The sequence below is a fragment of the Equus caballus genome, chromosome 11, assembly GCF_041296265.1.
Source record: "Equus caballus isolate H_3958 breed thoroughbred chromosome 11, TB-T2T, whole genome shotgun sequence".
Taxonomy (NCBI): domain Eukaryota; kingdom Metazoa; phylum Chordata; class Mammalia; order Perissodactyla; family Equidae; genus Equus; species Equus caballus.
In genome coordinates, this window is record NC_091694.1 from 24,972,255 (window position 1) to 24,989,232 (window position 16,978).

Consider the following 16,978-nt stretch of genomic DNA (forward strand, 5'->3'; position numbering starts at 1 on the left):
GTATATATAAACATACACATCTTTTTGGCCCACCTCATCAACAGCCAAACCATCCAGAGGCAACTACTGTTACCAGTTTGTTGCATGTTCTTTCAGAGACATTCTGGCATCTTTATTATAGAGTGGTAAAACACTATACCAACAAAACATGAAATCTGTATAAAATATCTTATTGATTCATCTTGCTTCATGTAAGCCCCTAAGCTGTACCAAGGCCCTGTGCTGGATTCACAGATAATACATGGTCTTGAGCCCCAAGAGTATGTCTCTGTGTGCGTGTGTGTGTGTGTGTGTGTTGAGGGGTAGGGTGTGGGAGCAAAAGGTACTAAAGGACCATAATTAGTACAAGGTAAAGTGAGATAAGTGTGGGAGAGTTCCAAGCTGTGACGGTACCGCATAGTGGTTAAAACTTTTTCTCTGGAGTCAGATAGACTTGGCTTACAGCCCCAGTTCTGCCGCTTGCTCTCAGTGTGACCCGTGTAAGTGATTGAACCTCCGTAAGCCTCTGTTTATCCATCTGTCAGAACGGACTAATAATAGTACTTACTTCACAGGGTTGTTGAAAACAATAAATAAGACAAAGTATACAAAGTGCTCGGCACATATTAAGCACTCAATAAATGTCAACTAAAAAAATAAATTTTTAGCTCTCAATGAATGTGACCATTATCATTCCAGTCCATAGTCCCTTACTGGAAAATCCACAAAGCTGTGACAACTGGACTTCTTTTTTTAAAAACAAATTTGGTGGCAAAATATAATCCAAAGCGCGGCTATTCGTCCGATGTATTATGAATATTCATAAGCGTACCCAAATTATTATGAATATTCATAAACTTTGCTGCAGAAATATGTTTGGTGACTGGATGCTGCCCCAGGCCCCGCTAGGAGTGTTACTCTAAATTCTGAAACACATGTGGCCCCAAGGCTTCCCGGATCCGAATATAAGCCTGTATTCTCTCTGATGAGAAAAGGGAAAGGTTTTTTTAGACGGCTTGTTTTTTTTTTAGTCCATAGTATTATTTTTCATAAATCTCAGGAAAGTCCTGAAGAATCCTCCTAGGATTTAAACTCACAGCCCCTTGCTTCCTGTATATTCAAGGACTTGTGGGAAGAAAAAATACTGAGGTTGGAGTCAGGAGGTCTGATTTTCTTCCCTTTACCAAGCTCCTCTATGTCTGTTTCATTATCCCTATGGCAACGCCTAGCAACACTGCCTGGCCCTTCATAAATGTACTCTAAAACGAGGTAGTTTTTCACTCGCAAGTTCTGATTCCTTCCTTCCTCTTGATCCTGTTGCAGGCAGCGGACAATGGCAGCCTGCCCTCCGTGGGTGAGGGTGCGGAGAGAAATCAGAGCCTTTCGCACAGGAAGGGCCCTAAGCGAGTCAACTCATCTCCCCAGCACCTCCCTACAGGGGAGCTGGATCCCCAGACCTACCCCATGGGCACATCTGAGGGCCGCTCTTCTTAAGAGGAAATATGGTCCTCCCTTCCTCCCCTTTCAACACTTGAAAATAAAATATTTCACGGAATTGGGCCCTCAACTGCACCGAGGCGTCCCGACACGCCTCAGAACCTCCCCAGCAAAGCCCAGGACCAACGCAGGCCCAGAACCCTCGCGCGGCCCGCTAGTTCCTCCCCTGCCCGCCGTGGAGGACCGTGGGTGGACGCTCTTGCAAAGCGCCTCTCGCTGGTCGGGGCGGGGGTGGGCGGAGCCAGCGCGGCCCGGGCTGTGGAAGCGGAGGGTGGGGACACTCTGGCCCGGCTCTCGGTGGTGCGGGAGCGGGAGGGAGCAGCGGCCGCTCTGGTCGGCGGACGTGCTGCGGAGCAGTCCCGGAAGCGAAGCAGCGATGGCGGAGAGTCCGACTGAGGAGGCGGCGACGGCGACGGCGGGCGCCGGGGCGGCGGGCCCCGGGGCGAGCGGCGTCGCTGGTGTTGTTGGCGTTAGCGGCAGCGGCGGCGGGTTCGGGCCGCCTTTCCTGCCGGATGTGTGGGCGGCGGCGGCGGCAGCGGGCGGGGCCGGGGGGCCTGGGAGCGGCCTGGCTCCGCTGCCCGGGCTCCCGCCCTCGGCCGCTGCCCACGGGGCCGCGCTGCTTAGCCACTGGGACCCCACACTCAGCTCCGACTGGGACGGCGAGCGAACCGCGCCGCAGTGTCTACTCCGGATCAAGCGGTGAGCCGGGGTTTTCCTCCCCCAGCCTGGAGCTCCGGGGCTCGACCTTCCCCGCCCCCCACCCTTTCCCACCGCGACGCCCCCGCTGCCGCCGCGCTCCCCTCGTAGCTGCCCAGCTCCCCGGCCCACGTCTTGCCAGCCCCGAGAGTCCGGATGCAAGTCCCGTCTCCCCCCGCCCCCAGCCCCGCAAGCACCAAACCCCTGCTCGCGTGCCCGGGGCCGACCCCGCCCCTCGGCCACCTCCCGAGAGCCCTCCGTCTCCGTTCCGGACACCCTCCCCCATACCTGCCGCCCGAAACCCGACCCTTTCGCGCTTCACTAACACCCCCTCCTGCCCTCCGCGCCGCCCGTCTCCCCACTTCCCCACCCCAACCTTGCTAGATGCTGCACGAGGCCGCACCCTTCGATCCCCCCTGCCGTCTCCTCCCCAGCCCCGTTTGGAACACATAAACAGCTTGCTTTGCCGGCCTCAAACTCGAGGCCAACCTTCTTTTTCTTTCGCTTCTCCTCAATCCCTCTCCACATGGTCGTCTCCCCGAGTCTAGATCGCTCCCCTCACATACCCGCAATCTTCCCTTGAACCACTTTTCTAGAACCCCCAAGCTGTCCACTCTCACACCTGTTCCAGGAACTCAGGCTTCCTCCCCGCGTCTCACTCTGGTTTGTAATATCCCAACTCAAGACTCTTTCCTGTAATTTTTCCTCTGGGCCATCTGGTTTACTTTTCTGAAGCGAGTATACCCAATTCAAATAGAGGAACATAGGCCCAAGTTCTTTCTGTGCTTATTTCTTGGGTGACTGATCTTAGATCATATCATTTATTAAATAATATGTCTGCAAAAATGCTTAGCATAGTACCTGTGGGATGGGAAAGGGGTAATGTTTTGTAGCTGCCAGTTATCCTGAAACCTGTTTCCTGGTGACCAGACTCCTCCTCTCGCCATGCCCCCATCACAGTCATCCTCATCTAGGTAACCTCCTTGCCAAGTTCCAAGTCCCTTCAGGTGTCTCTGCCTACCTCTCAAGGTTGTAATAAAAATTAAGCAGCACGTTCTGTGTAAAGTACCAGGCCCAGTGCCTGACACAGGACGCCAACTCCATCAGGGTTGCCACCTCCAACTTGAGAAAAACTGAGCTCTCCTTCTCAACTCTTGTGCTCCCTCAGCCATTTCAGTCTTCCAATCCTGACATGCCTTTGAGTTCTGCCAGCACTTCTTTGCTCTGCTCTGCCACTTATTTGCACTTTTTTATGTCCCTATGTATCCTGCCAGGTCCCTAGACTTTTCCCACCTAGAATGTTCCTTCTTTAGACTCTTGTCCACAGCTGATCCCTTCTTGTTTATGAGATAGCACGTAGAAATCCTCTCATCTTCTGCAGTAGTCACTACGTGTCATCTGCCAGGTGTGAGATTCTGGGCAGTTTCAGAGGGTCCCCTCCGCACTCTGAAGAGATCTCCACCCTATTAGTCTCCTGGGTGAGGAGACCGTTCTGACGCCCTGCCAGCTCACTGGCCTCTTATAATCCCCTTGCCAACAACGGTCTACTGTGTGGTTTATGGAACTGGTTTTTTAGCGGAGTTGACTCTGCCATCCCAGTTACTGAAACATCTTCATTTAGCATTCAGCCGTAGTACCTGGGAATCTCGGAGGTGGGGAGTGAATGAATTGCCATGTGGGAGGAAGTGAGAGTGAATGGGATGTGGCTTTTCCGGGGTGACATCTGATGCCATTGGGATCTCTGATTCCCCCCCTTCCCTCCCCTCCCCCTGAGGAAACAATGCCTCTTTGATAATAATTTGCTCTCTGCTTGCCTGACAAGTACTCAGCTGAGATTTCTCAGCCAACAAGACAGTGCAAACATTTATGGTACCAAGCACCACTTTCTCGAACCCTGGCCTCATTGAGGTGATGACAACTGTTCTGCTCAAGGGATTCCCCTTTTTTCTCCTCTCCCTCACTCCCTCCCCCACCCCCTCTTGGTGTTATACAGGGATATCATGTCCATTTATAAGGAGCCTCCTCCAGGAATGTTCGTTGTACCTGATACTGTTGACATGACTAAGGTATGTAACTTGGTGGGGGTCGGGGGTTATCGGGAAATTGGGCCCATAAACTTGAAAGAGCGTAAAAGAGATTATCCAGCTGACATCCCTGGTTACGTAGATGAAGAAATCAAGACCCCAAGAGAGTAATTGGCTTGCCCAAGGTCACACAGTGAGATGGAGCAGAGTCTTGAACAGGTGTCTATTATTAGGGTGCCAGTAGGTCCTGGTTGCCTTGGAAAATCCCAGTTTACACCTATCGTCCCAGCTTAACTATTGGTATGGCACTTTTTCACTCTCAGATATGCTCCAGTTTGGATCTTAAGTTATACGGTCACCCTGTTCATTTTACTACCCAGCTCTTCCCCATCCTGCCTCTCTTGACCTTTTAAGATGCTATAAATCAGATGCAGAGAAGGTTGGAGATGGGGCAAGCTTCAGTGAACAGTGTTGTAGTAAAAGGGCCTTGTGTAGGCTCCTCTCCGTGCTGGCTGGTTTTGAATATCCCTTCCACCCCAAAGATCGTTCCTCTCTTGTCATCCACACACAAGAGCTTCAATTCCCTGCACAGATACCTTCTCTGTCATTGAGCGCTGTATGCTCAGAAGTGAATTTTCGCTTAAACTGCTGTTGGGAAGAAATCAGATTTTCTAAATCTAGTGTTGTTTAAATGAAAACTCCTCATAGTTTCAGATTTCTTACAATAAAAATTTAGACTTTGTATCATTGGCACGTCTGTTTTGTTTTGAGTAGGTTTCCCTTTAAATTGACTTTTTCTTTTTTGTGGTTGCAAATGTTTTTCCTGGGACATCTTGTCCTCAGTCAAGTGTCAGTGTTAATATGCTAGTCCCTGGGGCCCCAGAACTGATGTCACGTCGATACCATTTGAGCTGGCTCTTCCAAGTGACTGACGGCTAAAAGATCATCCGGAGCGCCACCGGGCAAGGGAGGGACTGCAGACTGAGGCCTTGGTCTGCAGGGCCATTTGCTTTTGCTGTTTAAATTCTGAGCAGACTTAAGTGCCCAGGAGCCTTTGTAGAAGAAATCTAACTGAGTCAGTTCAGGTTTTCCTCCCTTCGGGAAGGGAAATCTTGTTTAATAATCATGGCTGGAGGGGGGCCGGCCCCAAGGCTGAGTGGTTAAGTTCATGCGCTCCGTTGTGGCGGCCCAGGGTTTCAAGGGTTTGAATCCTGGGCGCGGACATGACACCACTCATCAGGCCCTGCTGAGGCGGCGTCCCACATGCCACAACTAAAAGGACCCACAACTAAAAATACACAACTATGTACCTGAGAGCTTTGGGGAGAAAAAGGAAAAATAAAATCTTTAAAAGAAAAAAAAAATCATGGGCTGGAGGAAGAGAATTTAATGTTCTGTTGTAAGTGCTGCTGATTTTTTTTTTTGAAACCTACAGTATTGGGGAAAGTTCTAGGTGTGGTCTAATGGCTCCAGGTGGACCCTGAGTCTTCCCCATTTTTCTTTATATCTTTGACACAGCCAGATGCTGCCTGAGCCTCACCCTCCACAGTAGGTTTGATGCTCTGCGGAGGAGGCAGACACCCCAGGCCTCTGTCACCACCCTCAGCTCTGCACTGTTACTGGCACTGGTGCTGTGGCCTCCAATCCCTTTGCTCTTTTCCATTCATCTTCCCTCCTCTTTGTGCCACATAAATGGAGGGTGGAGTTGCATCATACGCATGTTTAACTAGGCAAAGCCAAACGTGTGTACTCAGTAAAAATATGTATTATTTTCTTAAAATTAAGCATGCTAGGGTAATATTTTACAGATGCGTATTGTATTTTGCACATTGGTGTTCTATTCCTGTGTTATATGTAACACCAATCAGGAAAGCCTGAACAAAAACTGTACGTTAAGGGAGTTTTAAGGGACACTCAAGGGTGATTTTGACTAGATTCAGTTTTTCACGTTGGGCTCTGACTTCAGAATGTAACCCCTGAGTAAGTTGCCACTCCACTGTAGTGGGATTTCATAAAATTCCAAACATATTTGTTAGTCTGAGTGAGCACAGGCTGTTCCTTCTGCATGGTGAGGACATGGAATATGGATACCAGATGAGGGTCCTGCTTCTGGCGTGGGTAGCAAGTGGAAGCCAGGAGGGGTTGGGATGGGACATCACCTCACGATTTTGAGATGGGGTTTTATTTTGCAGATTCATGCATTGATCACAGGCCCATTTGACACTCCTTATGAAGGGGGTTTCTTCCTGTTCGTGTTTCGGTGTCCGCCCGACTATCCCATCCACCCACCTCGGGTCAAACTGATGACAACGGGCAATAACACAGTGAGGTTTAACCCCAACTTCTACCGCAATGGGAAAGTCTGCTTGAGTATTCTAGGGTAAGAGGAGACTTCTAAGTGGCCAAGTTGGTTGTTAGCAAATAATTACTCCAGGCCAGCCTTTATCAACCAGGGTTCCTCATCTGAACCACAGAACACAGAAAATGATTGGAGTGACTGTTTCCTTAATTCTCCCTGGGATGGTGCATGACTAGTATCATTTTAGATGCAAAACAGAAGTTAACTCATGACATGCAATGGATGCTTTAGTGAAGTGGTTCCCCTGAGCAACAGCAGCAACACCTGGAAACTTGTAGCCGTGCAGATTCTGAGGCCCCACCCTAGACTTCCTGTATCAGAAACTCTCGAGAGGGGGCCCCGCGATCTGTGTCTTACAAGCCTCCAGGTGATTCTGGTGCACACTCCAGTTTGAGAACCACTCCCTTAGGGCATCAAGGCTTAATTCTCTTCCAAACAGGTTGAGAAAGGCTGCATATCTGTGCTATTCAAGATTGTGGGTGTCTGTCTTCTGAGTCTCTCAATGAGTGGCTTTGGAGGCGGTGGTGGTGATAATGATGATTATGATATTTTAACAACTGAATGAAAAATGTCTGAGTTTGGAAATCACATCAGCTATGAAACACAAGTTTAAAGTATATTTTGTTTCTGGTCTGGGTTCTACCAAGATTTCACTTCATGTAGTTATCATCCATTCCCTTTTAATTGCCTTAGGAGTTAAAAATTCAGAATGGAAATGTCTTCTAGCATTTTCTGGATTGGTCTTTTTAGTGTGGTCTGAATTTCCCTAGGGCAGAGAACAAATGCAGGTTGAAGTTGAGAAAGTTGCCCAAACTGATGACATTGTTTGCTTTCTTCCTGTCCAGTACATTTCCAGGTTTATGTAGGGAAAAGGCAGCTGAAACAAACTGGAGACATGATTCTTTTTTTCTAATCTCTCAGATCCAGGAATGTGTTCTGTGATTATGGCATTGAGGGAGTCTTTTAAAGGAGGTTGTCCTTAAAGAAGTTGATTGTCTCATTAGTGTATATAATTGTCTGTGCTGGTAGGATACTGCTATATATAACCCACAGTGGTGAGGAGATTTAGTTGTTCCTGTATGAAATTTGCTCATGAAAGTGTTTTTGTATTAGGTTCTCCTTCATTAGACTAATATAAAGCTATTTTGAGCACACATCAGCTCACAGTAGACACAGGGGAAGTAAGGTGGTGGGGTAAAAGTGGCAAAAGAGTGTTGGGTGGAAAAGGAGAAGCTACCTTGAAATTGAAAATTTGCCACGAAGAGTCACAGTAGAAGATTCTCATGCGTTCTCAGTTGACTATATTCACTTTATCAGCTTCATTCCTTTCCTCCCTACCTAGAAAAAAATTCTGGGCTGATTTACTGACAAAGAAAATTAAACAAAAGTTCACCCTGGTGACTTCAATCCCCGACTTTGTGAAGCTTTAGAGCGCACAGGGTCTGGAGTTCCTGGGGGCGCAAAGCTGAGAGGAGAGCAGGCTCTGATGGAGGTACTGTTCAGCCTCACTCACCTGGGCTTTCCTCAAGTCCAGCAGGGGAAGGGAGGTGGCCAGTTAACTTCAACAAGCCGGTCTAGGCTCAAGGTGTGGTCAGCTTTCAGCTCAGGTGCCATCTTTTCAATTAATTGAGCTAAGAATACATTGTCGTTAATGTCCAGGTTGCCCTCCTTCTCCCAATACTTGGTCAGGTTTGTGAAAGAGTGGAGCAATTGTGCTGTGTTCAAGATGTTTTCCATGTATCATTTTTAGACACCCCCCCTCCTCCAAATCTAGAAATGCCCCTTATTCGTTTCCTGCCTGTTGGCAGAGTTCTCTAGTCTTCAGAGAGTTTGACATGCCTTGGGGGTTTGATACAGAACTGGATCCCTGATCATCAACCCCACCACATGACCTCTAACCAGATGGCTTCGGTCCCCTCTGTGCTCAACTTCTCTCTCCTCACTAACTCCATTACCACCTATAAATAAATAAGTAAGCTCTTTGAGATGCACAGAGGTTAACATTTAGACTGCCCTTGGAGCTGTTTTCTCACCCTGTTCTTTTCATTTTGGTGAACAGAACTTTCCCTGGCTACTGTTTCTTTCCTAGCCCAAAGAAAATCCCTTCAAAGTTACCTTGCTTACTTTACTCTCTTTGCTTTTGTCCCACTTGATAAGAGGATTAGGCAGTTGACTGATTTCTGGTGAATGAGGGTGAGACAGAGGCTGGGAAAATCCAGAGTATTAATAGTGAAAGAGAAATGTTGAGTCACTCGTGATGGTGCTGCTGGGTCCCAGGGTACTTGTGCGCTGGTCTTTCTGTGAGGGCCTTTCCCATCTCTCTCGGCCTCATCCTCTTCCCTGCCCTCTGGTGTGTTTTGCAGTACATGGACTGGCCCTGCCTGGAGCCCAGCCCAGAGCATCTCTTCCGTGCTCATCTCCATCCAGTCCCTGATGACTGAGAATCCCTATCACAATGAGCCTGGCTTCGAGCAGGTAAGGCCAGATGGGCCGAGCTCTGGGATGTGCAAATTGGGTTTTAAGCGATCTGAGAGGTCTGCTTAAGGGACTTTTTTCCTTGGCCTGGCTCAGCCCCGTGTATTAAATTTGTCACTGTGGGAGAAGAAAGGAGCTGGCATGTGTGCTCCTTAATAATGAATTTTTTTCCTTGTAAGTTACAGTAACACTGTCAAGTTAAATCCATTTTACTTGGATTAATCTACCATGTGGAAGTCAGTGGAGTCATTTGGAAAGTAATTCTGAGCCTACTTTGGGTTCTTCTATTTGCCTCCATTCTCCAGTATCACTTTAAGGTGCTCCTTAGTGACTACTGCTGAGCCAGACATTCTTCTGGAGTTATGAAGTTACTGTTACCTGCAGGGCCAAAAGAGCTAGTGATTAGCTAAGACAAGAATATTTTAGTCAACACTGCCAAAGAGAAGGCAGAAGAAACTCACATTTTCCAAGAGTATGCTATTTGCCAGACGCTGTGAAGTTTTTATATATAATTTCTCACTTAATCCTGATACTAACTCTGTGAGATAAATATTATCCCCGTTTTTAAATGAGGTAATAGTGGTTCATACAGGTTAATTAACCTTCACAAGGACACACAGATGAGGTAGGACCCAGGATTTGCCCTGGAGCCCAGAGTTCTTCCCTTTTTCCACAGTGACTTCCAGGATTACTCAAGAGCACAGGAAAAGAGTTCCAGTGATATTCCCAAAAGATGAGGATTCAGTCTAGGTGATAAAAACAGTGTAATTCATTTGAAACTGTAAGATAACACTAACGTTGATGATTCTTTTATGAACTTGAACGAAGGAAAATGCCATTTAAGAATGAACAAAAAGGGGCCGGCCCTGTGGCTGAGTGGTGAAGTTTGTGTGCTCTGCTTCGGTGGTCCAGGGTTTCGCCAGTTTGGATCCTGGGCATGGACCTAGCACCACTCATCAAGCCATGCTGAGGCAGCCTCCTACAAGCCACAACTAGAAGGACCCACAACTAAAATGTATAACTATGTACTGGGGAACTTTGTGGAGAAAGAAAAATAAAAAATAAATCTTTAGAAAAAGAATGAACAAAAATTATTCCCTAAACCATCCTTTCCAAACAAATGGTGTATTTGATTTCAGGAGTGAGTAGAAATGGAATTGGACCCATTGGCTAAGCAAGGAGCTGATTTTTAGGTCTTTCCTTGTTTGGAAATTCAAGAAATGTGACCTTTATTCCTAATAGTCCCAAATGTTCTTAGTTCGCAGCACCCTCTCGTCTTGGTAGGTTTTTCACAATTCCCCAGGCAGAAAGAAATGCCACACTGTTCCATTTGTTAAGTAGTTAGGCCAAACAACTTTCTTCTTTTTTAAATAACCGTGATAACTTCATGATAGGATGTGTACAGCTGTTGAGCACCACACAACTTTTTAAAATCTTGGAATCAGATTGGACTCACTTCTGTTCCCCATTGTTTTCATAAGCTACTTGCTATTTGTGAAAGTAGTGACCTTTTTGAAAATCCAGCTTCATAAAGATAATGTGTCATGAAAAAGAATATAATGCAGTTTTGTTTTGTTTTGTTTTCTGAGGAATATTAGCCCTGAGCTAACTGCTGCCAATCCTCCTCTCTTTGCTGAGGAAGCCTGGCCCTGAGCTAACATCCGTGCCCATCTTCCTCTACTTTATATGTGGGATGCCTACCACAGCATGGCTTTTACCAAGCGGTGCCATGTCCGCACCCGGGATCCGAACTGGCAAACCTTGGGCCGCTGAGAAGCGGAACGTGCGCACTTATCCGCTGTGCCACCGGGCGGCCGCTGCAATGCAGTTTAACATTAAAGCTGAACCACTTACCTGCAGCTCGGAGCTCTTGTGTGTGACGGCTGTTGAATACTTAGACAGTTTAAAATATCCCACAGCACCCCTGTGACTTCACTGTGGTGCATTTTGAGAACCATGGTGCTAGGCTGAAGATACGTATCCTTCCTGTTCATCATCCATTTTTATCAGAGGCCAGGGGTCTAGTTGACTGGGGTTGGTGGTAGGAGGAGCGCTGAAGAGCAAAGGGAGAGTTAAAGGATGAGAGACTATATTCCCTTTTGTTCACACCTGCACATTCATAGTAGCTTTCTAGACCAAAGTTGGAGTTTTTCTTTTGAAAATTTCAAGTTCTGCTTCTGATAGATTTATAATAGTTGATTCAGTGATAGAGGGACCCTACAGATATGTAAAGGAGTTAACCAGGAAGCATCCTGGTATCTATGGGTTTTTTTTTTTTCTGAGGAAGATTAGCCTTGAGATAACATCCACTGCCAGTCTGCGTCTTTTTGCTAAGGAAGACTGGCCCTGAGCTAACATCCGTGCCCATCTTCCTCTACTTTATACGTGGGACACCTATCACAGCCTGGCTTGCCAAGCGGTGCCATGTCTGCACCCGGGATCCGAACTGGTGAACCCCGGGCCGCCAAAGTGGAATGTGTGCATTTAACTGCTGCGCCACTGGGCCAGCCCCTATAGGTTTTCTAGACTGAGACTTCTGATGTCTTTTATACTTTTTGTCCCACCATCATGCTTCTATTTGGTTGTTTCCCATTTAATCCTTATCTGAGAGGCCTTTTAGTTTAGACTTAGGAAAATTTGATGGATCTACTTTGCTCTTTATAGGTCGAATGACCCATAACAGAGGATGGGTATTGGTATGAATGAGGGGAGGTGAATGGTCTCAAAAATAAAGGCTTAGTTGCTCTTCGTACATCTGTGGTACAGTAGGAAAGGTATCCTTTCATTTCATTAGCTTGGGTCACATACCTGATACTAATCCTGAAGTTTCTTCCCATTAGCTTTTCTCTTTGTCTAAATTTTGTACTTGGACACTGTGGTGTCTGTCACGTTACAGGAAAGACATCCAGGAGACAGCAAAAATTACAATGAATGTATTCGGCATGAGACCATCAGAGTGGCCGTCTGTGACATGATGGAAGGAAAGTGTCCCTGCCCTGAACCCTTACGGTATGTGTCAAGACAGCCCACTTGGTACTTGGTATTCCTTTGGAGATTTAGCTCCTTAGTACCTTTGAGAACCTTTGGGGCAAAGTCCAGTGTTGGGCACCAGAGGGAGATAGAGAAGGAGGAAAGGTGCAGTTCCTGCTTTCAAGAGCAAGTGGCTGAGGGTTACCCAAGAGGAAGTTCAGAGCTACTCTGTTGCTGGAGAGCGCCAGGCCTGATGGGAAAGACCTAGTGCCTGCCTCAGGGAACACCCAGTTTGATGAGGACCAGGACATGGTAAAGACATTTAACTGATCTACAGCCAAATGAGGTGTAGAGCTCTTCATGATAAGCCCATTTCTTAGCATTCAGGTTTATTTCTAAGTGTTAAAAGAAGATGATCAAAGAGTTAATGAAACAAACTTTCTAGAATTTCAAGTAAGGTTTGGGATTAGGGGTGGCCTATGGGAAAATAAATGAGATTGAGCAAGTCATGAGTTGAAGTTGGGATTTGAATGATTGGTATTAACAGTCTTTCTCATTTTATAATCCCTAAAGTATAAGGGAAGTCAACTGTGGGCAGTCAGCTGTTATTTTTCCATAGAAAGATTTTTTGTAGGAAATCAAATCTGAGCTTGGGAACTCTAGCTGTTTAGTTTGGCCTTAAGGTTAGATGGTGAAGAGGTCACTGCTTCCCCACCTTCTTCCTAACTTAAGCTTCTCTGCTTGTTTTCCAGAGGGGTGATGGAGAAGTCCTTCCTGGAGTATTATGACTTCTATGAGGTGGCCTGCAAAGATCGCCTGCACCTTCAAGGCCAGACTATGCAGGTAATGCAGCCCCTGCTGCTGACTGCAGAGGCCTTACGGCAGACCATGTAAAATCCCCCGTGATGTGACATCTGCATCTGTCCTAGAATTCAGAGCCAGAAGGAACCCGGTTCATTTGAGTAGCTGAGGCCCAGAGAGGAGACTGACTTGCCTAAAGTCACGTGGAGTCGGTTCTGAATTCCTGCATAAAGTAGATACTCATGAGTGGAATCGGAATCACCCTGCTTTTATCCTGAAACTCCCTCCCTTCTTGTTCAGTAGTCTTTTTCCAACCAAGCACATTCAGCTCCCTCAGAATCTTGGGGACTATAAGAGTCATCTGTTAGAATTTCATCCCTAGCACAGAGGGGCGCTAAAAGGAAGAGGGCTTAGGGAAACCTTGGGTATGCAGTGCTACATGTTGAAAGATTTCTATTACAAGGATGGTAACCAGTTGTTCATTCTGTGCTTCTACTGGGGAAATATGCTTCCACTTCCAATAGAAATGCAGAATTTAGGCTTGTTTTAAAGAAGAGGTTCTTATTAAACCAAATTGTAAATCAGGTCACATATAAATGAGCTGGTTAGTAAGAAGGTGAGAAACCTTCCTGTCCTGAAGGACCGGTCCTTGTGTCTTTTGGATCATTTATAGGTGGTCTTGCTTAGAAACGTGGAGACTTGGATAAGTGACTAAGACCTGTTAAGGTTTTCTCTAGCTCCTCTTGGGCTATTTCCTCCACCCACCCAACAACATCAGCAGTAGGAGTAAATGTCTTGTTTCCTCTGGTGCTGCTTAGAAATGGTAGTTTCCCTATCCTTCCTTCAAGGCCTTCCCACCCACCTGCCACATTGAAACTCAAAGGGCAAGGCCGGCTCAGGGTTAACTTGTTTCCTGCCCCTTTTCTGAGAGTATGTTGAAGAGGATGCACACTGTAGTGTGTTCCCCATCAGGACTTCTCATTGCTGGTATCCAGCAGCATTTTCAATATTCAGTCTGTGAAGGAAAAATAACTTTAATGAGGCAAGGAAAGGGAGGAGCAGCATCTGGGGAGAAGGAGAGTGGGTGGAAATGGAGCCAATGATGAAAGGAGGAAGATTTGGAAGATTGACAGCTCCAGAGTAAGTGTGGAGTTCAGCCTTTGGGGAGTGTAACCTTCGGAAGTGAAAAATGAAGGCTGTAGTGGAAGGAGTTTATGTGGGAGAAGCAGACAGAATGTGAGAGGAAAAATCATGTACCTTTTTGTGACTGCCAAGGAAAGAGGTCTCCACTTGTCTGAACACTGGCAATGCTACTTTGCTGCCGCAGTCCCTATATAGCATTTTAAATTCCTTTTTTTATATCCTCCACCCCATCCTTAGTTATTTTTGAGACTTTGACAGCCCCTTTCTACACAATGTTTGGAGATGTTTGATCTAATGACAAGGACTAGGATTGAGGTTAGGTGGCCCTGGAGTGATGCCCAGAAACCTGGACAAGAATGTGGTGACGGTCCCTGGGGTGCTTATCTGGAAGTCAGAACTCCTGAGTTCTAGACCTACCTACGACCTTAGAAAAGCAAATTACACTTTTTGAGTATAGGAAATAAAGAATAATTTTTCCCTTGTATGGTTTTTATGAGGTTAATTGAAAACATAGGCACACGTAATGATTACATTCCTGCTTTTTAATTTCTTTTCCCTATCTATCTTGCTTTTACTGTGGCCCCTTCTGCATATTGGCTTGCTTTTGAGGAATGCAAACACATTTTAATGTCAGCCCAAGTCGGACTTCTCTGGGGTGGTAAACATGCCATGATATTCCTAAACAAAGATTATGTTGTCTCCTGTTTGGAGCTATCTGTGCTGTGCCCTCCTCTATTCCTGTGACTCAGAAGTTGAGCACGTGTTTCACATGGGTCCAAAGCCGCTGTCTCTAGGGTGAGCCACCCAGACTTGAATCTTCCATCCCGCTTGTCTCCTTTCCCCCACAGGATCCTTTTGGAGAGAAGCGGGGCCACTTTGACTACCAGTCCCTCTTGATGCGCCTGGGACTGATTCGTCAGAAAGTGCTGGAGAGGCTCCATAATGAGAATGCCGAAATGGACTCTGATAGCAGCTCTTCTGGGACAGAGACAGACCTGCATGGGAGCCTGAGGGTTTAGACCCTGCTCCCTTCTCCCCTCCCCCCACTCAAGAGTCCCAGCAAAGTCCCTTCCCCCCACCCCAGGGATGGAGAGGCACTGTGTATCTCCCTCCAGACGTGACGTCATCCTGCAAGATGGCAAGAACCAAGCAAGCGTGGATCCCAGAGTGTGGGAGTGGGGAGGCTGTTCCGGATCTGACCTCCTTGGCTCTCGAACATTTGGGGCTATGTTCATCCCATATCAGGGGCCAAGGTACCTGTGCAGGAGCACCTAGGGCGAGGGTCTCTGGCAAAAACAAAACAACGAACACACCTCTCCACGTGGCCAGCCCCTTAGGGATAGGTGGGAGGCAGAAACTGCAATTCCAAGAGGGAGTGTGCCCAAATGATTTATGGGAATACCTGGAAGGGAGCTTGGGGTGGGGGGCCGTCTGTGACACTTAAGCAGTCTGGGTGGTCGTCTGTCTGTCTGTCTGCAGTCTTGAAGCAGGGCTTCCCAATGCCCTTTTCCTCCCTGCCTCTCTTCCTCCATTATTTCCCACAGGCCAGCATAATTTTGTTTTTCCTAATTTATAGTCACTGTTCTAGACAGACCAAAGAGAAGGAACAGTGGTGGAGTCTAGGCTGCTGATCAGTAAGCTTTACCTAGCACCTGAGCACCTTTCTCCCCTGCCCCCCGTTTCCTCACCCCTTCCTAGATTTAAGACAGAAGGTAAATGTGACTGGGACTGAACTGAGGTCTTGGTAAAGCCTGCACAGGCACCGTAAGAAACTGAAAATGCCGTTTGTTCCCACAATCACTGATTTGCAAAGTTCCCAACACAGGCAGCTGCTGTGTGTATGGGATTAGAGCCACTACATAGAATAGTCTCTTACAGATTTTCATAAATACTAGTCACAATGAGGGTATTTCTCCTGGGGGTGGGGTGCGGGGGAAGACTGATGCTACTCCCATTGTATTTTCTTTGGCTCTCCTCGTGTATTTTCACCCCAGCCTGTAGCCCCCCCCCCCCCTTTATTGCCCAGGGACTTGTGGGGAGCAAGGGTAGCCAATGGCAGAGGGGATTGGGGCTGGGACTCTGGAGACCCCTCCCCCCTCCCCTCCCCCTCCCTCCCAGCTGCTCTTTGTCACTGGCTCTGATGGGTGTTTGCCTGGCTGTGTCGCTTCTCTGTATTTAGCTGCAGTGATCCTTTGGCTGGTTGGCTCAGAAAAATGTGCTTTAGGTGCCCTGTGATACTGGGCATCAAGGGAATCCATCCTTCCCCTTTCTGATGTGTTCTCCCGTACTTTCCAGATTTCTTACTGTTATGGTTCCCAGTGGGGTATTGGCGATCCACATGACGCAGGGCCTCAGTCAGTATCCAGCCACGCGTCAGGGAGAGGATAACTTGTACCTGCTCTGCCCGCTGCTTTGCAGGCCTCTGCCTTGTGGATCGTGGGACTTCCTTGAGGGGGTTGGGCACAAAGGAGAATGTCCTACTTGGGAGGGCAGGAAGCAAAGAAACTGGACAGGAAGTGGGCTTGGGAAGCGGAAGTTTATCTTGAATACCTGAAGGCTGGGTCTCTAAACAAGGAGACCCAGAAAGGAACCCTGCTTCCAATTTTCCTCTTCCATTCCCGGAGCTAGTACAGGGCTTAGAAGAATGCCCTTGGTCTGTTGGTCCAGTGTTGTCCGTCATCCATTTAAGTGTTCCCACTTTCAAGTGACAATCCTCTCCTTGGCCCTGCCATGGGCAGAGCATGTCTGGCATACCGGCCTGACTTTTACGCCCTAATCTTGAGTTGAGGAAATATATGCACAGGAGTCAAAGAGATATGTCTTTATATCTGACTGTACATAAATGAAGTTTTTTTTTTTTCTTTTTGGTGCAATAAAGTTTGTTTTGGCAGAAGGAGGAAGCGCCTGTGGGTGTGGGAGGGTTTGTGAAAAGGAAGAATGGGATCATCTCGACAATCACACCTCTCACCTGGGCCTAAAACTGTCAGGGAGAAAGTGTTCAGTGAATTGTGTAGAAGCTGAAAACTTGGGTTAC

At 47.3% G+C, this 16,978-nt stretch overlaps 1 protein-coding gene across 1 annotated transcript; it reads left to right on the top strand.

Moving 5' to 3' along the window:
- The first annotated feature begins 1,725 nt into the window (after window positions 1–1,725).
- Window positions 1,726–16,837, top strand: UBE2Z (ubiquitin conjugating enzyme E2 Z). Its single transcript, XM_023652686.2, has 7 exons — window positions 1,726–2,175; window positions 4,166–4,238; window positions 6,389–6,576; window positions 8,919–9,030; window positions 11,927–12,039; window positions 12,753–12,843; window positions 14,793–16,837. The coding sequence occupies exons 1-7, from the start codon at window positions 1,853–1,855 to the stop codon at window positions 14,961–14,963; spliced, it is 1,071 nt and encodes a 356-aa protein (XP_023508454.1). The 5' UTR covers window positions 1,726–1,852; the 3' UTR covers window positions 14,964–16,837.
- Window positions 16,838–16,978: the final 141 nt, after the last annotated feature.

Bases quoted from the DNA above. Each gene is read 5' to 3' on its own strand.
- UBE2Z (XM_023652686.2), top strand. From the start codon at position 1,853: ATGGCGGAGAGTCCGACTGAGGAGGCGGCGACGGCGACGGCGGGCGCC. The intron at 4,239-6,388 runs GTATGTAACTTG...TTTATTTTGCAG, and splicing joins ATACTGTTGACATGACTAAG to ATTCATGCATTGATCACAGG. The intron at 12,040-12,752 runs GTATGTGTCAAG...CTTGTTTTCCAG, and splicing joins CCCTGCCCTGAACCCTTACG to AGGGGTGATGGAGAAGTCCT.